A 24,534-nucleotide genomic window follows, 5' to 3' on the forward strand; every position below is an offset into this window, starting at 1 on the left:
AGTGGTTTGCTCTATTTAAAAATGGTAACATGTCAACTGATGACAAACCTCATTCTCGACATCCATCAGCTGCCCAAATCAGTGAAAAAATTCTAGAGTTTGTGCTCACAATAAATAAAACCTTTTAATTGGAAGTTTTAAGAAGATAGAGCAACAGTGTTTGTCACAAAAGACCCAATATCTGGCAGACAGGAGACTGATTCTTCCACCACAACAAAGCACCTGCATAAACAGCCGTCTCTGTTAGACACTTTTTGGTGAAAAATGGCATGGTTCCACTGCTTCAAGCATGTTACTTGCCTGACCTGGTTCCATGTCACTTTTTCTTATTTCCACACATGAAAAGGGGTATGAAAGTGGTTTGGCAACATTGAAAAAGTACAGAAAAAAAAGAGGAAGGAGCTAACAGTGGAAGCACCAGTGGGACAAATTTATTTGTTGTACTGGAGAGTATTTTGAAGGGGTAAGGTTGTTTTGTAAACAATTAGAAAATTTATAGCTTTTAAAAAATAATTCTTTGTTTTTTTTGGGGGGGAGGGGAGGGGGGGTGTCTCGTATCCCCTTGTATAGCAAAGCAAGACACTACAGGGTCACACTGCTCTTTCTGTGCTACGAAGTCAAAACGGAAATGGATATATTGTTCCCATTTCAATAGGGCAATACTCAGGATGACTATATGAAACAATATGACTATATGAAATACCTCATCAAGAGGACTGAAGAAGCAGGCAGTTGGCTCACATACAGACCATGGATGCCCAAGAACAAGACTAAGAATATAATGTGAAGCACAAGGTATAGTCCAGGAGATTTGGAATGGATTTTTATGCCTGTGCAGCAAGTAGTACTATCAGACAAGTTACTAAAGTGCTGCTTTGGGCCATATCGTATCCTTCATCACTTGTCAGACACCACATATGAGCTTGAGGATTATGATCCTTCATTGAGAAGACAAAGATGCAGAGACATGATGCACACCTCCCATATGAAGCACCACTACAGTCCTGATGCAGACTGATGATACGAACACTTTGTTCAAGGAAACTAAAGATCTGCCAACAGCCACAAATCTTTGATGAAAGGAGCTATCTCTGATCCTCACCACAGTGAAGGGGATGTGACAACATGACCAGAAAGCAAGGACCCAGCAGTGGTGCCATATGGAGAACCACTAACAGGAAATTTCTGAAACAGCGGATCACTTTTTCTCCAGGAGTGGGAGCAATGCTGCAAGTTGTGCTATGTAGCGGTTATCGTTACTGGCTGATGTGCAGTGGACTGCCAGTTCAAAGCCGATCACCCCCAATTAATTGTCATTTCACATTTATCAATTCTGGAAGATTCTCAAAACTTCTGATTTTTGTAATGTTTGTATGTTGCAGAATAGTCTGTGTTTGTATAAACAGTTGCACACTCTGTCCAGGAGTTCAATTCTGTTCTGTTCTGGTTGTCCGATGGCGATCGCAAGAATTGTGCTTTCAGTGCTAAGCGGTTACACTTCCCTCACAGCCCTGCTTTCAGAATTGGACTGGATACCAGTTATGATGTGATAATATTATGAGCAATACATGGAAATACTATTTTTGAAAAAAAAAACACACCTATGCAGCTTTTGTTGCACAGAACTAGACTTCCAGACTAGCCAAGAAACTCTATATACATTTTAAAAAATACTACCTGTTCCATCTATGGGATTAGATTTTAAAGTGCCTGGAATGAATGAGTTGTCATGTGCACACCAGAGACCATAACTGTCAAAAGACAATATGGTACACATTTGATTTTTTCCAATAAAATAAGGCATCTGCATTAAAGTGCCACGAATGAGTTAACTTGCCTTGTTGCACCTATCTCAGACAATAGAAAAGTTTGGAGTATTTATCTTACAACATATGTGCCTCTTTACATGCCATAGTCGAATTAAGTCGGGTGATGCTGAGGGAATTAGATTAGGAAATGAGACACTTAAAGTAGTAAAGGAGTTTTGCTATTTGGGGAGCAAAATAACTGATGATGGTCGAAGTAGAGAGGATATAAAATGTAGACTGCCAATGGCAAGGAAAGCGTTTCTGAAGAAGAAAAATTTGTTAACATCGAGTATAGATTTAAATGTCAGGAAGTCGTTTCTGAAAGTATTTGTATGGTGTGTAGCCATGTATGGAAGTGAAACGTGGACGATAAATAGTTTGGACAAAAAGAGAATACACGCTTTTGAAATGTGGTGCTACAGAAGAATGCTGAAGATTAGATGGGTAGATCACATAACTAATGAGGAGGTATTGAATAGAATTGGGGAGAAGAGGAGCTTGTGGCACAACTTGACTAGAAGAAGGGATCGGTTGGTAGGACATGTTCTGAGACATCGAGGGATCACCAATTTAGTATTGGAGGGCAGCGTGGAGGGTAAAAATCATAGAGGGAGACCAAGAGATGAATACACTAAGCAGATTCAGAAGGATGTAGGCTGCAGTAGGTACTGGGAGATGAAGAAGCTTGCACAGGATAGAGTAGCATGGAGAGCTGCATCAAACCAGTCACAGGACTGAAGACCACAACAACAACATACATGCTGTCATTAGGGGAAAACAACCACATTTCGACATCTTGAACCATTTATGAAATATGACAGTTGTTATGACAAGGATTCGTTATGCGCAGGGACAGGAATGGACGTGTCACACTATCGTTCATCAGATATGAGTATCAGTAACTGGACAGCGAAATGAGATATCATTCTATTCCCAGTTTTAGATAAAATTTTGATCTCTTATCTACATTTTGTATATTGCAATGTAAGAACTAAAATCAACCATACGTGGAGTTTACCCAACACATTTTTACCTCCACAAACACTTTACAATTTCACTCACTTTAAGCCGTGCCATAGCCATTACGAATAACAAAAATAAATTCAGTCCTTTCTTGAGCAAAGGTACCAGACTGTAAGAAGTGCCAAAATTAAATTTTTCACCTAACAGTTTTTTAAAACTTGGATGATAAGTATTTCATAGCAGCAAGAACAACAATTCTCAGCAAAGGTAGCAGCATTTGCCAAGCAGTACAGCCACAAGTAAACAGTGCTCAGCACCGAGTGCAGAGAACACATCTGTTGCAGCAAAAAAATTTTGCTAGAAAATGGTTCCCTTCCTACTGCCACCATGTCATCTAGTCCTAACTCCTATACAACTGGTCTGGAACCTAGCAAAGAATAAGCTGAACAGTCACAATATGTCAAGCACCACTCTCTCCAACCCAAAAAATTAACAGCTGATGCTTATGTTGCTAACAAATAAATGGTGCGAGCCTCTCAGCATAATGCTACTCCAATAACTTGTGCATAAATTTCAATACTTTTATACTCAAACAACTTTTCACATGGCCTTACAAGGCTAAGGTGGTCTTCCTCCTCCAGACCTATCCACCAGAGAAAAATTTAATGTGGTCTCCAGGAATCGAACTCAGGACCTGGGCGTTACTAGCCACATAAACTAAACACTAGACCATGTGGTCAGTTTCCCTTTGCTGCTGTGAAATTAGAAGACTTATAAGGCCAGGTATCACATTAGAAAAATTTGTGATGGCTACTGGAGGAGATGCACTCTGGCGACAAAGAAACTGAATAATTAGTGCAATCAGTCCAAATAGATTTGAACAAAGAGTCAGCATTATCATTCTTGACAAACAGTGAAAAGGTTAAGGAGGGATTCTTTATTCCAGTGATAAAATTTTGCAAAAGCACAGACACAGCAATGGAAGACAGCAATATTACTGGCGAAGGTTGTCTTAGGAATACTACAAATGAAGCAATGCGAGAAGCCAAAGTGAGATATACTGTATGCCCTGTTTCTTTTCTCGTTATTAACAGAGATGTGGAAATGTGAAAGTGTAGACTGAACAGTGTTGCCCCCCAAGCCAGGTAACCACTTCGCTTTGCCAGGTAATATCATACGAGTACAATGTCACGAAACATAAGTGAATGAAAATAGTAAAAATACATCCACTTTCCAACATTTTCAACTTCAAAGCCTGACTTAATCTGTAATGCAGAAGTTGCAGAGTATAAACATTTACGATTTGCGAAATGTAACTTACAGTTCAGGTTCTTATTAATATAAATGCCTAAAATGTGGAATATTCAGTTTCTTTTATTGATTTGCCCTCACACAGTTTTTCTAATGGCATGGTCAAACCTTGTGAAGTACATATTTTGTTTTACAGCATGGTATGAAAGAGCAGACAGTGTGTAAGTTAAAAAGGAAATAATCTGAAGCCTTTGAAATGTGTTCTTTAAAAGAGACTTTATTACATGGACTGATTGAGGCATGTCAGTGTCCTGCAACAAAACAAAGTCTAATAAAAAAAACATAATGAACTAAAGTGAGGTATTACAATGTAAGTTATTACTGGAAGGTATAGCTGAAGGGAGTGCTTGTCCTGTAAGTTTTGCAGGAGAACTTCTATGAGATTTGGAAGGTAGGAGATGAGATACCGGTGGAAGTAACGTCATGATGATGGGTTGAGAGTTGTGCTTCAGTAGCTCAGTTGGTAGAGCACTTGCTCATGAAAGGCTAGTTGTTTCTTGGTCCAGCACACAGTTTTAATCTGCCTGGAAGCTTCATATCAGTGTATATGCTGCTTCAGAGTGAAAATTTAATTCATAAATAAATTTTTAATGTTAATCTAAAAAATTCTGGTATTTTTACAGTTAATCAGTACTCAATATGATGGAATACAATTGATTAATTAAAAACCAAGTCAGAACTGATTAAATGTCTTTGAACAGTGTGAAAGCTTCCCGATAATTTCAGCATGCAACAGAACCAGATATAAAAAGACGTTTAAATAATTAATGACTAAGGACCTGAATATAGCCTCTATTTCTAGCAACATTTGCATTAATTTTTGGTGAAGTTCACATCTGCTTTGAGCAAAAGTGTTTTTTTTTTTTTTTTTTTTTTTGGTCAAATGATTAGATGTACAGATTTAAAAGGTTGTAATACTGCATGCCTGAAGATGAAGTATGAGCTCTTTGAAACTGACTGCCGGCCGGTGGGGCTGAGCGGTTATAGGTGCTTCAGTCTGGAACTGCGCTACTGCTACGGTCACAGGTTCGAGTCCTGCCTCGAGCATGGATGTGTGTGATGTCCTTAGATTAGTTAGGTTTAAGTAGTTCTAAGTTCTAGGGGACTGATGACCTCAGATTTAAGTCCCATAGTGCTCATTGCATTTGAACCTTCTTTTTTTTTAAGCTGACTGCTAAAAAAGGAAATGGTGATGAGGAACTTTTCAACTGGAATATTTGATGCTGCAAAAACTTCAACAGTTTTTCTCCGAGACCGAGACTTGAACTCGGGACTTTTGCCTTTCAGGAGTGCTAGTTCTGCAAGGTTTGCAGGAGAGCTTCCGTAAAATTTAGAAGGTAGGAAACGAGGTACTGGCAGAAGTAGAGCTTTGTAGACGGGGCGTGAGTCGTGCTTGGGTAGCTCAGATGGTAGAGCACTTGCCCATGAAAGGCAAAGGTCCTGAGTTTGAGTCTCGGTCCGGCACACAGCTTTACTCTGCCAGGAAGTTTTAGAAAATCATTATCTTTCAAATAAAAGAAAGCAACAGAATGTCTTTAACCATTCCAGATGAAAAGCAGAAGAGAGGCACACTGTCGAAGACAACGTTGCTTAGTGATATGTACTGTGGGCCAGAGATTTGTTTTTGTCAAAAAAGGTTTCTTACTCTGTATTGAATACTGACAGTACAATTATTATTTTCTCATATTCCATGGAATGTGCAGTGGAGGTGTAGTACTTGCCGATATGAGACCTGGTGAGTTGCAAAAGATGAGTGCAGCATCGGTGTTCACTGAAAAAGGTTTCTCACAGTGCATGTTTGACTGTCTGATCTACATGAGACAAACCACACTGGCAAAGTATATATTAACTCCAGCCTTCCACTGTAGCACATAACCCTGTACCAATCCGAGAGTGTTTAAAAACTTAAATGGTGCCCAAAATTTCTGGATTCTTGCTATGTTAGACGAAACACTGGCAACAAACAAAATGAAAGCTACTGATTTTACATTCCATTATTCTCTATTCCCAAAGGCTTTCTTTTAGCTTTGACTGAAAGAGTCTTTATTCTGCTGGATGATCCCTGAATGCCGTTCGTAGGCAGATTAGCTCCGTGATCTAACTATCTGCCTTGGAAATAGTATGCACTCTGTACACAAGTCTTAATCACGTTGTTTGTGATGGATGCTAACAATTTAAAATCCATAAATACAAATCAGTGTGAGTGGGCTTATGATGGAGGAATTTGGGGAGAGAGCTCCGACATCAGCCAGCCTTAAAGCCAATACAGTTTTGGGGATACGGTAACAACACTTTTAATACATGGTAGCATGGAAAAGAGAAATTAGTGGAGTTCTTACACAATTTTAACTCTCTGTATCATAACATCCAGTGCCTCTTGGAAAAAGAAAAGATACAAATAAAGTTGCTACATGTGTAACTACATACTAGAAGCCTAGTTATTGACAGATTAGAGAAGTCCATGCACTTTTAAATCTCTCATTGATAACGGAGTTACTGGTTACTGGAATTATGAGGTTTTCAGAGACAGATAGAGTTAAGAGATTTACACTGCCATCCTTTACAATGTTTTTCTATTTGCATTACGATTTTTGTTATGTCCTGATTGGTCATTTCATTGCTACAATGTCAGATGCAAGACTTCAATTGACCTTATTGTTATAGGTATCGCACTGGAGAAAAAAAAATGGGTGTCAAACTTGACCTCTTGTTGGTTACATTGTCTGTCATTACGAATGAATACTTCCATGTTTATCAGTTAAGAGACTGTAAAGCAACTGTGTTAGTAGCTGCAATCTATGAGAGACTGTGGTGGAGTGTAGTTGTCATACGATCATGCTGCCACTGTCGTAATGCACGATAAGTGCCTATTTACCAGCAAAAAATGGCAACTTCGTACTTGCATTACAATACAGTACTGCCACCAAACAGTGAGGTCATCGGTCTCGTCGGATTAGGGAAGGAGAGGGAAGGAAGTTGGAAGTGCCCTTTCAAAGGAACCATCCTGGCATTTGCCTAGAGCAATTTAGGGAAATCATGGAAAACCTAAATCAGGATGGCTGGACGTGGGATTGAACCATTATCCTCCCGAATGTGAGTCCTGTGTGATGTGCGCTTGCTTGTGTGAATGTGGTGTGTTTTCCTTTCTGACGAGGCCTTTGATCAAAAACTCAAATGGATAATAGTCTTTATATCATACCTATCTGTAACTCAATGTGTCATTTTTATGGTGAGTAGCAATTTAACATTTTCATAATATTGTTAATATCCCAACATGGACTTTCCATTGTTTGATTAAAAAAGAAAACTGATCTTAATCATTTTCACTGCTCGGTGAGGTCTCGCTACTGCTATTGTAGTCTTCCATTTGCATCAACAATGGTTCTTCTGAAATTTCAAGACTGTGAGCTCTTTGTACATATATGTTCTCAAGTTTGAACACAAGATCTACTGTGCCCTCTAGAAATTTAGGAAATACTTTTCAGGCCCAAGTGACGTAAATATAAAACATGATTTATCTTCAAATTCTTGTTCTCATTTGGTGTCTTGTTCTTGACAAAGACCCAAATAAGTTCAATAGCACTGAATTCACAGTGCACCACACTTCGCAAAAGATATTCTTGTGACCTGAAATGCAGCCATGTGTATTCTAGTAAGACAGCTTTAGCAAATTCTTCATACGATGTTGCACTAGATGGAAACTCTACATTATTGGTTTCCATCAATTCAACAATAGAATCCTTTCTCCATTTCATGATAGTACATTTATTATTGCGCAGTTTGGAGCTTGATCTATAATGTGCACAAATCTCTTTGGTAATTTTTCGAGAATACTCCTAAACCACTCATTGCAATGTTTTTCTTCGTCTCAGAATGATATTCTCCAACTCCCTTTTGCCAAATAAAGCATAAGCCAGCATTTTGCATAAGCCTACCTCTATTCACAAAGTGGTACATTATAATCCTTTTTCCAAAATTGAATAGTGTTAGAATACGTCCTTTCCAGCCATTCCAATCTTTTAACATTACCTCTGTGGTAACTGAATAAATTTTTCATTGAATAAGGCATTTTCTGTTCCTGCCATCCAAACTTTCTGGAGTGATTTGCACCACACCAACTCTCATGACTGTAATAAAAAGGCTATCCTTCACATTGATTGGTTGATTTGGGGGAGGGGACCAAACAGCGACTTCAACAGAATCACCCTGGCATCTGCCTGAAGTGATTTAGGAAAACAGTGGAAAACCTGAATAAGGATAGCTGGATGTGTGTTTCAACCGTTGTCGTCCTGATCGTCCTGAATAGTCTGGCTTCTGCAAATCTTTGAAGTTAACACTTGCCAAAACCTGCTCAAAAAAGCATGCTCTCTCTCTCTCTCTCTCTCTCTCTCTCTCTCGAATATCATCACTTTTCGACTAAAATAAAATATTAGGTTGGTGCATTAAGTTTGTAGCGTTTTTGTTTTGCTTGTGGGTATTCCGGTTGCTAGGGGTTTATTTATCAATTGTCATTTTTTATTTGTAGTGCATTGTTGCTATCTGAGTTTACATATGGTCATATGTCATTTGGAGACAGTGAGTGGATCTGTGGATGCTAGAAAATGGAGTGCCAAGTGTAGAAATCTGAACATTTCCAACATATTCTTCTGTTTGACTTCAATAGAGGGGTGACAGCAGTGAAAGCAGTCAGAAAAATTTGCGCCATGTTTGGGGATAATGCCATTGCACAAATAATGGCAAAAAAATTGTTTTCTCATTTTAAAGAGAATTGTTTTGACATTAGTGCCTCGCCATGTTCAGGAAGACGTTCGGGCTTTGATGAAGATCATTTAAATGCATGAATTTACAATGATCCATGTCATTGTGTTTGTGTACTGGCAAATATGATGAACTGTGTTCATTCCACCATCATGCAACATTTGCATACAATGGGGAAAGCTCAAAAATTGGGAGTATGGGTACGACTTGGTTTAAGCCAAAATCATAAAAATCAGCAGTGGCCGTACGTGCATCTCTGCTTGCTCGGCATAACTAACTCTTGAACAACACCAACCATTCCTATCCTGTTGTGACGAGACATGGTGTCTTTATGCTAACGTATGAAAAAGAAAGGAATTACTGAGCCCAAACAAAGCAGCAACTTCCCATACAAAGACCTGTGTGAATCCACAAAAAATAATGATATGCATCTGATGAAACAGTGATGGTTTAGTGTACTATGAATTGCTTCCCCGAGATGAAACCATTACTGCTGACATTTACTGTCACTGAGACATTTTTCAGAATCCAAGAACAACTACCAGGAAGAATGCTTGAACTGATGCTACTCCACAATAATGTGTGTCCGCATTCTACTAGACTGACAAAAAACACTATACGGGAGTTAGGTTGGGAAGTCATTCCACACCAACATTATTCACCTGATTTACGCATCAGATTTTCACCCTTTCTGCTCTCCAGTGAGCGTCCGTCCTTCCAGCTTCCTTTCTGGATGAAAATGTACTCCAAACTTGGCTTGACAAGTTCTTCACTTCTAAAGCATGTGATTTCTACAGTTGCAGAATTGAAACGTTATCTCGGCGTTAGCAGACTGTTGTAAATAGTGAAGGAGAATATATTATTTTTGATTAAAGTCTCTGTTAAGGGTAACTGTTTTCTTTATTAAACTTGTGCCCTTAATTTGAGGAAGACGTTTCTGAAAATGTATGTTAAGAGCACAGCATTATTTGGTAGTGAATCTCAGATAGTGGATAAGAGAGAATCAAAGTGTTTGAGATGGTATGCCAGAGAGAGAGAGAGAGAGAGAGAGAGAGAGAGAGAGAGAGAGAGAGAGGGTGGGGGCTGAAAACTAGGTGGCCTGGTAAGTAGCGAGAAGGCTCTCTGCAGAATCGTCAAAGAACATAACATATGGAAGCACTGACAAGAAGAAGGGATAGGATGATAGCACATGTGCTAAGGCCTCAGGGAATAACTTCTGTGGCACTTGAGGAGGATCACAGGATAAAAACTGTAGGGAAAGAGAGACACAGGAATATGAGAACATCTAAAAAATAACTCAGGACATAAGATGCAAGTGCTACTCTGACATCAATAGGTTGGCACATGAGAGGAATCTGGGAGAGTCTGGAGAAAATATCCAGTATATTTTTAGCAACAATGAATTGGAATTGGAAAGTGCTTAGATATCTGAATAAAAAACCAAAATTTACTCTGATTTCTATGCTATCAGAAAGAAGTATATAGTACATACCTTCGTACCCCTTCTTAACAACTCTCTGGCAAATGGCAATATTCCAAGAATGATATCAATACCACTATTATCAACAAATATGGCTGCACACTTGTGGGGAGGACCATTCAGCCTTTCCAGCCAGTTGTCCAAACAGTCAATCAACCATGGCCGTGCTGGAAAATTAAAGTGTTTCTCAATATAACATTTGAATTCTTTTAAAACTTGTCAAAAAATAATATTATATGAATGAATAAATAAATAAATATGTGATCACCATAAACTAAAATATAAAAATTCCAGTAACATCATCATAAAGCAATGCATAGTAGTCATAGGTGTATGTCACATCAAATAAATACTGTTGAAGTGTACATTATCTGCTCAAAAGTATCCAAACACCTATTAGATGATGTTAATGTTGGGTGTGCCCATTCTTTGCATTTTTGCTGGCTTGAACCCAGGTGGGGACACTTTCAATGAGGTGTCTGACGTCTGTGGAGGAATGGCAGTCCGTCCTTCTTAAGAGCCAATACCAGAGAAAGCAGTGATGATGGACACTGGGATCTGGAGCGAAGGCGACGTTTTAATTCAGTCTGAATGTGTTCCATTGGGTTCAGGTCAAGGGCAGGCCAGTTTATTTCAAGAATGTTATCATCGACAAACGACTGTCACACAGGTGGATTTATGATTGTGCATCGCCATGCTGTGACAAACAATCATCATCTCCAAATTAACTGTCCCTCTACTGTGAGCATTCCTAAAAGCTATAAAATGTGTTCATATCCTTCTGCATTTTGTGTTTTCTTAAGCAAACTAGTTGGCCACGCCATAAGCACTAAAAACATCCCTATACAGCAACACCACAACCTTTGCACTTCACTGTTGACAATACACATGTGGTAGGTAATGTTCTCTAGGCAATTGCCAAACACATCTTTCCATGAGACTGCCACAGGCTATAGTGTGATTCATCACTCCAGTCTGCTTGTTTCCAGTCATCCATTGCCCAATGGCATTACTCTTTACGCACTGACTACAAAAATATGTGGATTGTGAGAAACTGCTCAACAATTGTGCCCCATTCTTTTAACTCGCTACACACAATCATTATGCTAGCTGGACCACTGGTAGCACTTTACACTCATGATTGTTTCCTTCTGCTGATTTCATGCAATTTTTTACATCCACCCTTCCCAATGCTCGACAGTCTGTGTCCATCAGACACAAGGACTGCCTGGCCTGGTTTTAGCTGTGAATGTTCGTTTGAATTTTCCACTTCACAGTCACATCATCAACAGTCGACGTGGGCAGTTTTAGAAGGGTTGAAAGGTCCTTGATGGATCTGTTACTCAGGTGACACCTAATGACAAGTCCACTGGGCTCCCCCCGACCAACCCATTCTGCTGTTGATGCTAATCTAATGGTCAATTCCACATTTTACACGAGCCTCCCTAACTAATCTTAATTCTGAGTTAGGAAGACTTACCGGATTGGATGGGAAGTCTTTCCTTCTCATCCCCTCCAGTAAGTCTCCCCTGACCCATGGTTCTGGGTGACTTTTCCGAATTCTACCCCTTTTTCCTAATCCTCTCAAGTGCTTTTCCTTTACCCCTCTTCCTTCCCCCTGCCAAAAGAAGGAGTCACTAGCTCTGGAAACTGGCATGTGTAAAACCTTTTTTTATGTGCGTATTCTCCTGTAGCCACTTGGTGAGTACATTTTTTCCTCTCTCCAATTACATTAAGTGTCATTCAATAGGACAACAACAATGTATATTTGGTTCTCATATCATCACACCTTTATTTTTTTTTAAACCTTGTTTTACTGGCTAAGTTTTTACATTCATTGAATATAAAACACATGGTGAAATTAGTTTTTCTGCAGTTGTTTAGGGCTTTGTTGACTTCATAACTCTATGCATAACCTTGTATGATGCTATAAGCCTTTATTTGCTGTTGAACAAAAGCTTAAAAAAGATTGTTTGTTGTAATCTTAATTCATTTAACTAGTTGCCAAAGAAATTGGCAAGCTTTACCAATAAAACCTGAATGATTTTTCTGTAAGTGGAATTTCAAATTACTTGGAACCACAGACTGTCTGCCAAAACTTTCAGATGCTACGAACACTGGGGTCTCTTTCTCACTTCATTTTGTTTTTGTAAAACCAAATCCAAATAACTACAATCACATCTATAATGTAGCAAAAGACAGGCTGCTAGTTATTGTAAGGAAGACACATTAAGTTGCAGACAGGAACAATTAAAAGACACTTATGTAAAGCAAGTGTCCAATACGCAACTTAGCTAAAATGATCCCCTCACAGTGAGAGGGCCAAGAGGTGGTCAGCCAAGCCTCTGGGAGAGGTTTAATTCCCTGTGAGCTTGTTCCCATTAAGGGAAGACCAGCGGTGATGCAAACGTGACACCACAGACAGACAGCAACACAGGGATTGTTGGAGGCAATGGAAGAACTAGTGGGGTGAGGTAGGAGGACTGCAGCCTTGACAGCAGCATCAGTGGCCTCGTTTCCCGTCAGACCGATGTAACTACGGCCCACATAAACAACACAGTGGCTCCATCAAGAGTGAGCAAGTGGAAGCTTTCCTGGACATGTTGCACTAAGGGATGGACAGTGTACAGCACACAGAGGCTCTGAAGGGCACTGAGAGAGTCGGAACAAATGACACAATTGAAAAGCCTTTATCACTGGATGTACTGCATGGCCTGATACAGGGCGAAGAGCTCTGCTGTAAATACTTAGCGGTGTTCGAGAAGCTGATACTGAAAATCATTGATGGCAATGATGAAGGCAAACCTGACACCGCAGTCAGTACGAGAGCCATCAGTGTACATAGAGGCACTATCACAACATTCTGTGCAAAGGTCGAGAAACTTACGGCGATAAAGCGAGTCTGGAGTAGTGTCCTCAGGAACTGAATGAAGGCCAAGGTGGATGCAGTTTGCTGCACAGGGCCAAGGTGGTGAAGGGTTCAGGCCCATCGGGAAAATGGAAAGTGGTGTGAAGTTAAGCTGCCAGAGCACTAGCTGAAAGTGAACTCCAGGAGATAACAAAGAAGTGGTACATGCCTTATACTGACAGTCAAAGGTGTCATCAAAGCAGGAGGCATTGGATTGGTGGCCCGGCATGGCAGACAAATGGCATGTGTATATGCTGAGGAGAACATCACATTGGTATGACAGCAGTAGTTCGGCAGCTTCTGCATACAGACTCTCAGCCGGGCCAGTGTAAAAGGTGCCAGTGGCCAAACGGATGCCACAGTGAAGGATAGTATTGAGACAACATAAGACAGACGGATGTGCAGATGCATAATCGAAATGCGCAAGAGATCAGTACAAATGGAGGAGGGTCATCCGATCTGCTCCCCACAAAGTACCGCTGAGGACACATAGGACACAGAGGGACCGGATGCAGCGGGCAGTCTGTTAAGACATCTGGGAGGACCAAGAAATACCTGAGTTACTTCCCACCATTCCTAAAGTTGTCTTTAGTCACCCACCCAACCTCCACAGTCTCCTTGTCCACCCCTACGGCACTCCCAATCCAACCCCTTGCCACAAGGATCATATCCCTGTGAAAGACCAACATGCAAGACCTTCCCAATCCACGCACCCAACACTTCCATTTCCAGTCCCGCCACAGGTTTATTCTACCCCATCAGGGGTCAGCCCACCTGTGAAAGCAGTCATGTCATTTACCTGTTCTGTTGCAATCATTGCACAGCTTTTTATATTGGTATGACTAGCAACCAGCGGTCCACCAGGACGAATGGCCACTGCCAAACTGTGGCCAAGAGTAAAGTAGGCCATCCTGTGGCACAACATGCAGCTGAACATAACACACTTGATTTCAATGACTGCTTCACTACCCGAGCCATCTGGATCCTTTCCTTCACCATCAGCTTTTCTGATCTGTGCTGATGGGCATTACTCTTACAACGCATTCTCCACTCCCATAATTATCCCAGCCTCAACCTACGCTAACTTACTGTCCCCACACCCTTCACCCAACATTTTCCACCCCCTCTGTCCTATCATCTCCTCCCCGTTCTCATCTCCCACCCTGTATATTTGCCAACCTCTGCCAATGCACCCGCCCATCTTTCCTCGCTCCTCTCCTTTCTTTCCCACCTCCCTGCCAACAACCTCCTGATGCTGCACTTTAACATTCTAGTCTCTGCACACTCCACCAGAGAATGTTCATCTCTCTCCCCACCCGCACACTACTATCCTTTCCTCTTCCCCACCTCCTACAGGTTGGTGCTTGCACCGCACATGACAGCTTCATTCTGGCCCGAAACACAGGAGTTCGCGGCCGTATACATGAAATGTGCTTGTTTGTATTAATGGTGTGTGTTTCTCTTTTTCTGATGAAGGCTGTGACCGAAAGGCCGTGTTACCTTGTGGAATTGCCAATGAGAAGCCTTTCCATCACCAGAGGATGGTAGACACATGCTGTTACTGCAATATTTGCAGTATGGCTGCTACCCAAAGTGGTTCACAAAGAAACAATTACTGCCAAACAAATGCCTCTCTATGACACTGTGTGTATGTGAAAACAATGATTTACACTTCTTTCACTAGCATAGTTTACTAATATTAATTTGGAGCTTTGCTATTACTTCACAATGGTAGGTTAGGATTACCAAGACTCGGCCGGGGCCTAAAGTTTTGTCAAAGTGCTACAGGAAGATGATTGCACTTGCACTGCTTTTGACGTGCTGCCTTGCACTTAGTACTTCAAATCCTTTATTTAGTAATCCAGCCAGACGTGCAAATGGAAGATACTAACATGTCCATATATCTAATATGGCCCAGAGTTAATGTTTCCTGTCATTTTTTAATGGTCCCTTCAAATTTCCTAGGTTCATTATGTTAAATTGCATATGACTGTTTTAACATAATTATAATTCACACTTCTTGAAAAAACATTCATAAAAAAAGTATGAATGATGTAAAATGCTGCTGGCATAGTATTGACTCAAGCAGTGTTTACAAACACTATCTGGTCAACTTTGTGGAGCTCCCTACTTCTAAATCATACAACTAGTGCTTCGTCTTCTGCCACTTTCACCTAACAATAACATATTGTATGTAGTATTGTATGTAACCATTTTGTAAGTCGATGTATTATTGCACTGTTTTAAGTGTGCAACCATTGTTTTTGGTCACTGTTTTAAGATGGAAAAAATTGCAAGATGATGTAGGAAGCCTCATTCAATAGACGAAAAATTTGATGTTCATTGCAGAACATGGGTTGCACTAACACATAGTTTAGAGATAACTGTGTCCAATCTGACTGTTAAAAGCAAAAACACTATTTTGGAAGGTGAAAATGAAAGTGACAAATGCCAAAAAAGTTAGTTATTTGGAATATACAGAACTGGAAAAATTACAAATTACTGGTTTCAGAGGTAGTTTACTTCCATTGTCCCACAGAGCAATATTACATGAAAAATCACTTAAGATGGCCAATATGTTAACCACCAAGGATTTCTCCACACCTAATGGGTAGACCAGAAGGTTTAAATGTGGTATAATGGGATCTGTAAAACTATGTGAAGTGAAGAAGATAGTGTTAATTCGGAAACTGTTAGCAAGTGGTGGAATGGTAAATTAAAGTAACAAACAGAATTATGAGGCTAAGAGTATCTTTAATATCAATCAAAACATCTTTTTTCTTCTGTTTCCCTGCAAGTAACATGCTTCCTTTTGTAAGTAAAAACCGCCATGGAGAGGAACACAATAAAGTTCATTTAATGATAATATGAGGAACCAATGCTGATGGGTCTGAAAATATTTGCCTCTGCCGCTGGCAAATTGAAGGAGCTACAGTTCTTTAATAATGTCTAAACATTGTTCGCCAACCACAATGCCAGTCACAAAGCATGGACTGTTGCCCTGCACATCTTCAAAATATACACCCCTAAAAACATATGTTTTTCATATTAGGTACATTGTGCTGCCACCTACTGCCAGGTACTCTGTATCAGTGATCTCAGTAGTCATTAGACATTGTGAGAGAGCAGACTGGAACAGTCTGTGGAACTCACAGACTTTGAACGTGGTCAGGTGATTGGTGTAACTTGTTTCATACGTCTGTACGCGAGATTTTCACACTCCTAAACATCCCTAGGTCCACTGTTTCCGATGAGATAGTGAAGTGGATACATGAAGGGTCATGTACAGCACAAAAGCATACAGGCTGACCTCATCTGTAGACCGGATTTCAAGGTCGAGTGGCTGCTCATAGGCCATGTATCACACTGGTAAACGCCAAACGATGCCTCGCTTGGTGTAAGGAATGTAAGCATTGGACGACTGAGCAGTGGAAAAACGTTGTGTGGAGTGATGATTCATGGTACACAACATGGCAATTCGATGGCAGGGTTTGTGTATGGCGAATGCCCAGTGAATGTCATCTGGCAGCACATGTAGTGCAAACAGTGAAATTTGGAGGCGGTGGTGTTATGGTGTGGTCGTGTTTTTCATGGAGGGGGCGTGCACCCCTTGTTGTTTTGCGCGACACTATCACAGCACAGGCCTACATTGATGTTTTAAGCACCTTCTTGCTTCCCACTGTTGAAGAGCAATTCGGGGATGGCGATTGCATCTTTCAACACGATTGAGCACCTGTTCATAATGCATGGCCTGTGGTGGAGTGGTTACATGACAATAACATCCCTGCAATGGACTGGCCTATACAGAATCCTGACCTGAATCCTATAGAACACGTTTGTGATGTTTGGGAATGCCGACTTCATGCCAGGCCGCACTGGCCGACATCGATACCTCTCCTAATTGCAGCACTTCTTGAGGAATGGGCTGCCATTCCCCAAGAAACCTTCCAGCACCTGACTGAACATATGCCTGTGAGAGTGGAAGCTGTCATCAAGGCTAAGGGTGGGCCAACACCATACTGAGTTACCGATGGAGGGCACCAAGAACTTGTCATTCATTTTCAGCCAGGTGTGTGGATACTTTTGATCACATAGTGCAAGTTTATGAAATGAGCAGTTACAATTCTTGCCACCAAACTGCACAAGCAAAGTGCAGTCCTTTGATTTTAACATTATCCAAACTGTCGAGATATGACAATGTTGTCACTGTTGAATGTGTATCTGGGGGCAATATGGTGGGGACTTTCTTTCAGGAACAAACTGACAGTGCAAGAAGTGACAGTGGTTTTAGTGATTGTGATGATGACAGTTGTGTGCCTTTCAATGTGGATGTAAATTCAGAAGTGAATATTGAAAAGAAATATATTTCTGCTTCAGATGTGGTAGACATCACAACTTTCAAAAGTATTTATGAACTAGAGAACCAGACAGATAAAATATGATGCTGGATTTTTTGGTAAAAAAAGTAGGAAATATCAATTTGTTTATAAAACGATGGTTTCAAATTAATGGTCAGTACATTTAATAAAATAGTCCATTGATGTTTTATAAATTATGTGCTTGAAAAACAATTTCTTGCCATTTTCATGTTTCCATTATTTACACCACTTTTTTAAAGTATGTTGAATAGTATACAAGTGGTTTCATTATAATTTTTTCATTGTTTTCATGTAAATAGCATATAACACACAATGCAAAACAGTCTATGGACAACATACTTGCACAGAAGGTATATTTTGTTTTTAATTCCAGCCTTTAATGACAGATTACAACAAATGGTCTTTCATAGTCAATGATGTCCACTGTACAGCTGACTGGTCAGTGCAATTAACTGCCACAGACTCAGGTTCAATTCCTGTTACTGCCAGCACTGGAAGAAGATCCGCTCAGCCTCATGATGGCAACTGAGGAGTTACTTCAATGAGAAGTAGTGGCTCCAAAATCTGCAAATCTGACAATGGTCAGGAAAGCTGTGTACTGATACAGTACTCGTATACATGACATCGAAATGATGCCATTTGCTGAGGACGACACAGCAGTCAGTCATTCACTACTTGCTTTTCTGAGGTGTAATGCTTTCCTTTTCAGTCAGTGATATTTATCTTCAGATCTTTCCGGTATAAATGTGTTATGATAAAACATTCACTAAATAATCTGCTGAAATAGCACCATCAACTGGAATAATACAGCAGCAAAAATCTAATTTGACTGCATACATGTATTTGTCCTATAGGATGGCTCATGTACTATGTTGTACTTTTTTAGAGACTGATGCTACAGTAATATACTGATTGACGATACTTTTGCAGCACAACAATATTTTGTATGCCACATTTGTATTTGTGTCTTTGATCAAAGGGTCTGAAAATAATTACCACCAGCTGAAACTTTTCATTATTTATTCTAATTTGTGGTCAAATATTAGAATAAAAATCTTTTCAGCCACTGCTGGATCACTACCTTCCTCTGCAGTGACAAGTCAGATTTTATTGATGGACTTTCGGTCAAAGACTTCACTCGTATTAAAAACGTGCACTATACACCTTACTGCACCTTTCGTATGAAAGCTATGTTACCTGCAATGTGCTCTTACCTTGGATCTTTCCAAGTGCCTCACTGAAGCCAAACTCTGAATTTTCCATAAGTTCAGCTACTTCTCTAGCTCCCCAGTCAAACATGTTTCCAGCTAGGACAGCAGTCACAAGCTTTTCTTGTCGTTCGGCCCATGGCAAACTGTCCACATATTTTAAATGATGGGGCAAAAGTGCTAATGCTCTTTCATTCTCCACTTGTTTTTGCTGTACACAAATAAAAGAATAAAACTTCAAATGCTATGTAATGTTGCTGTGGCAACAGCTGTTAAGAAAATACCAAATCTGTCTATTAGTGAAACTTACAAACAGTATTATGTAAAATAAGGGAAAGGCAACCAGTCACCTACAGTGGACTGATGCATAGAGCACACAAAACATGTAACACAAAAGAGTGTGTGTGTGGGTGTGTGTCTGGTTGTGTGTGAGTGCATCTGCTACTGCCAGAAAAAGAGTAATTGCTTCAAAGCTAATGTAAACACTGCTTTCTGTTATGCGCTTTTGTGCTCGATGCCATCACTCTGCTGTAGACATGTGATTGCCTTTCCCTTACTTTATGATCACTCCATCCAGGAACTTCTAATATTGTTTTAAAAATAGCATCACTGATGACATAATGACCAATTTTCAACAATGTGTGGCAAAAGTGGACAGTACGTGTATAACTTATGCAAACAGATCAGTTCTGCCAACACATCACTTCTGGTGCAATGCAGCTGATTTCAAAAAGATGTTTATTCTACAATAGCAAACAGTAAGAATAATATATAAAGCTGACAGCTGCATGTCTTGTCTCTGCAGGGTCCTACATCCTATTTACTCCTACAGATATTTTACGCTTAAAAAAAAATCTCTGTCTTGAATTCAGAATGGATTTTATATCCTGATGCAAAAGTTTTTAACAGGTTTCTGTTAGACATCAGGCAGGATATTGAAAATCTCCAACTATTCAAATCTAAAGTAAGAAATTACATTATTAGCTATTCCTATGGGGCCTGATAGTCTAGTGGTAAGGAGCATGCCTGAAAATTGGGAGGTCACAGAGTTGATATTGGCCAAACCATGGGAATTTTCCAATCTGCCTTCACCTTTCAATGATTTGAAGATTCAGCAAGATTAGATTCCACATTAAATTGTAGGTCCCCCTTCCCTGGTAGGATTACTGGGATAGACTAGGGATACAAAAATCACCAAAGTGGCGTCCAATTGAAAGACCTGCACCAGTCTGCTGTGGCACGCGAAGTAATGTAATGCAATATAACAACTATAACAACAACAAAAATTATTATTATTATTATTATTAATATTATTATTCTTTTAACAATACATTAGAACATTTGGAATGGACATTTCAGTTAACACCAATGCTTGGATTACATAGGCTCTAACTTTACCAGTACATAGACAGCTGGTAGTGCTGTGTGAAGTTATACGTATGGCTAATGTTTGGAGTAATTATCAATTTTAGTAGATTGCTCCTAGGTGAAACTGGGGGTAAAGAAAAGCCTATAGAATTTGCTTCAACAATTAATGTATAATTTAACATCTCTCCTTCCTGAAGGTAATTTTGGAACACAATGTGCGAATGAAAGACGGTGGTATAATGCGGTTTGAAAGTAGGAAATCCATTGGTGAGAAGCAGAGGTGAAGGCCACTGCTCAAAAGATATGTTTGTGAATGCTACCAGAGGGTTACTTGGAGAGGAAAGGGTGGGAGAAGTTATTGCTGTAAGTGTCTTGAGGGATCTGGTGTTGAAATCATTTCACATAGCATAGGTACCAATGCTGTATGGAGGGTTCTTTATATTATTTTACTTTTTTTGGGGGGGGAGGGGGGGGAGGTGATGGGGAGGGGTTCTATTGATGTGAAAAGAAGTTTAAATGCAGACCTCAAGAAGATGGATGTCAATTTTCAGAAAAGTGACTTAAAATCTGGGAAAGCACAAGGTAAATTTTGACTATGAAAAGGAGTCTGAGTAGAGCTGTGGAACTGTTTTTCTGCACCATGAGTTCATATCTCACATATAGTATAGAATATGAACCAATCGACGACATGCCACTTCTGGGAATTAAGGAATGCCCCTCCCATATGACCCATAAAAAGGCTGACAAGGAATAGGAGCATCCTGCCTTTCATGACAATGGTTACTGCAAAAATTTTACTGGGTAGCTTTCAGGTGTGTTTTAGGAGGTGACTTTTTAATAATTGGTATCCAATGTGTAGAAGGGATGAGGGTATAGTGGGAGAGGCAGTGCAAATGGATCTGGGGCACACCAGGAGATGGTTGGTGTCTTATGGTGCCTTATGTAAAATGGAAGCTTCCTCAGTGACACGGGAGGTGCCAATCTACTGCAATTTACGAGCATTCAATGGATGCTTTGAAGCATCACACCAGGGGATAGCCAGAGAGAGAGAGAGAGAGAGAGAGAGAGAGAGAGAGAGAGAGAGAGTAGGGATAAGTCAATCAGTTGATGTCAGAAGATCTATGAAGACAGTGAGGGGAGCCTTGGATGTTTGGGATTTTCTACAGCTCCAAATCATGAGAAACAGTTTTGTATGCATCAGTGTCAGAGATGGTGCAGTCCCTCAGTCATACACTCACCATAGTCAAGTACCTTTGTAGTGGATCTTTGTCTGCTGTGAGGTTGACAGTAAAGAATGGCCTCCTTTCAGATCATAGCTGCCAAAGAATTACGACATAGTAAGCTTCAAGTTTTGTGGATTTTTCTGGGTGGCTTTGATGGAAGTGAGAAATTCCTGAAATGCAATAAGAGTGTAGTTTTGAAGGAAATGAGAAGGAACTTTTCCAAGGAGGTTTCAATGTTTGGCCTATTGTTTGTGGTTAGTGACTGTATGATGAAGTGGTATTTCCAGTTTAGTCTCCAGGGGCATGGGAGGAGATCTTTAACTAGAACAGAGCAGTAGTTGTGAAAATGGTGGTTATGTCTTTGATGGAATGAAAGTCTCTGGAACAGAAAGATTTGAATGAAGAGTTTAGGACTGAACCAGGTGTGGGACCATGAAACGTTTAGATGTAATTATAGTTCCATTTGGACAAGAGCAGCAAATATGTAGACAATAGAAGCATCAGTAAAGGAGGGCTAAAAAGGTTTTTTTGATAGTTTTTTTATAGGAAGGTTGGTTATTACCGGATTTACTGGGAACTGTGAAAGGAAATACTGGCCAGGCCACCTACTTCTCTGAAAAACTAACAAATATGTGGATGGAATGTTCATTTTGTACAAAAAATACATATCATATACATCATTAATTATGTAGATAGTAGTAATTTTTTTCCTAACACAATTTTCGCAGGATTATATTTTTCCATTCCATAAAAATCATAATTTTATTTTATAGCTTTTCTTTCAGGTAATTGTTTGCATGCAAATTTCTCTCTATGATGATAATAATGAATAAAACCACATGACAGACAATACACTTAACAATACCAAATAATTTTAAGGCAGAGCGAAATTAGTACTACGGCTTTACAACTACAGTACACTACCAATTATTCAAGGTAATCTGGGGGAGAATATGTACCAATAATAGAAAAGCATGAATAAATGAGATAGTTTTAAACACACTTTGTGTGAAAAGGGTGTTGAACATAATCGCCACACTTGCCTTCCACAACCCTGTAAGTCAGCAGTAGCCAAGCATAGTATGCACATAGGACATTTCATGGATTATTCTGCCATGGAATCAAGATCTTCGAGGATTCAGTTATTAAGGAATCAGTGGAAATAAGTTTGGTTGAACATCTTATTAATCACGATGGCGGCTTTCAACTGTATAAGGTGTGAGAACCAGTGAGTTCTTTAATACCTTAAGAAAGAAAACATTTTATGAAGAATGGCACATCCAACGACAGTTATTATCAATATGACAACTGAATTTTTAACTCCATGGGCCCACTTTCTGACAGACGGAATGCAAGCAGTATTACCATCGCAGATGCCCCTGTACACCACACTTGGAGCAATATTTAAAGAGGGCACAAAATTTGACATAGGTCGCTCATGTAGCATTTGCCTTTGCACATGCATCTCCATGTCAATCTTTGGTATAAAATTAGGAATGTGAACTAGCAACCTTCAGTGCCACACACTCACCTGAAGATGGCTGAATGGATTGTGATGAAGCAAGCTGGGGTATTTTTTGCTTCCCCTCTTGTTTTACCATCTGCCTCCTTAAATTAATTTTCTGACTTTTAACTAATTACGATTAACATACGTGAATATAATCTGCATTTTCATAAAAGAGAAAGGTTGGCCCTTAGTTTTAAAGAATATAACACTAGATCTAATTTTGTGCTAGTTTTATGTATGTAATTGATGTTCTAATTTATTTTGACTACTGCTAGTTAGTATCTTTTGTTATAGGGTGAAATCAGTAATTGTTTTGTAACTTAAATTCTATTGTTGAATTATAAAAAAATATAAATTCTATACTAATTATAAACACTTGGAAGACGAAATGCTAATAATCTTAAAGTATCTATTTGAAAACATGTTAGCACAGCCAGCCCTTAATTAATTCCAAAGTAATTAACAGATTTCTCAAAAGTATTGTGGGTGTGTAATGAGATTTGTTAATTTCATGATTTAAACAAATAATTTGGCCTAACCCTTGTAGTAGGAGAAACTGTTAAAAAGAAAGAATTTTTCGATGTATTCAGTTAATTTAATGAGTTAAGTTTTAACTGTAATTTCTGTAAATTAAACTTTGAACAATGTGTAGTTTCAGCACCTAATATTGTGATGATATATAAGGGCCCGATTTTTGGTCATGAGACAGTCAGTCCATGGCCAAGTTTCTGATGAGGAACCTGTATTGGTTAGATCAACAACAATACAACCGTGAAATAAGTGTAACACAATTAGGCAGTGTGTTAAAACAGTAACAGTGTCTGCTCCATATGTACCTTCCTATTCTTCAAGAACTGTGGACTTTGTGGTTAGGTTTCTGCTGCTCGCAGATGTTCAACAGGAAACTATTGTAGCAGTATGTGGATGTTCGCCTGAAAATTGGTAATAAGGCTTATCGAAAGTTTAAACAATAGTACACTGGCCATATATAACTGTGTATTATTGGGGAGGAGGGGGGGGGGTTGTGAAAAGTGAAAGTAAAAGACTGTGAAACGCAACTGTGCATCTGTCAGATTCATCATTTACCGTAGACAGTAGTTGCACTTCCACAACCCATTTTTCAGCCAGTGTAGCAGCCAGTACGTCGACACTGGGGACAACAAATGAAGAAACAAAGTAAGCGAACCGCTACAGGTTGTCAACCATGGCAATTAGTTGACTTTATCCAGCTGCAATCCTGAAATTTCATGGAATACTCTTTATACTGGAAAAATTTCAAAAATTACATATATTCTTTGTTCAAAAGTTGTTCCAAATTATGTGGATATGCACAGTAGACCTATATATTTTTTTAAAATAGCATGTGATGTTGGTCTGTTTCTGAGTGGAGCTGACATGTTTTTGCACAGAATTTCAAGCTTTTCTTGTAGCAATGATGTCATTGTACTGCAACCCCCTTCTGGCCTGTATAATCTAAGAGAGTCAACATACTGCAATGTTGTACAAATGACTGACAACGTCACTGTCTTCTTCCCCACTTTCATATTAACTGTTCTCGTCTTTGTTTTGAAGTGAAGCAGTGGTCACAATTTTAGTGTCACTCATGTACTGGAAACTAGGT

At 39.5% G+C, this 24,534-nt stretch overlaps 1 protein-coding gene across 2 annotated transcripts in view; it reads right to left on the reverse strand.

Annotated features, from left to right (window-relative positions):
• Positions 1 to 24,534, reverse strand: part of LOC126236613 (4'-phosphopantetheine phosphatase) — a 167,163-nt gene that overhangs the window by 43,525 nt on the left and 99,104 nt on the right. For both annotated transcript variants that reach the window (XM_049946050.1, XM_049946049.1), the window contains exons 12-13: positions 18,822 to 19,026; positions 10,333 to 10,487 (exon numbers count right to left, since the gene is read on the reverse strand). In XM_049946050.1, the coding sequence (XP_049802007.1) occupies positions 10,333 to 10,487; positions 18,822 to 19,026 (360 nt within the window). The remainder of the gene's footprint in view (positions 1 to 10,332; positions 10,488 to 18,821; positions 19,027 to 24,534) is intronic.

Source organism: Schistocerca nitens, chromosome 2 (genome assembly GCF_023898315.1).
Source record: "Schistocerca nitens isolate TAMUIC-IGC-003100 chromosome 2, iqSchNite1.1, whole genome shotgun sequence".
Lineage (NCBI taxonomy): Eukaryota > Metazoa > Arthropoda > Insecta > Orthoptera > Acrididae > Schistocerca > Schistocerca nitens.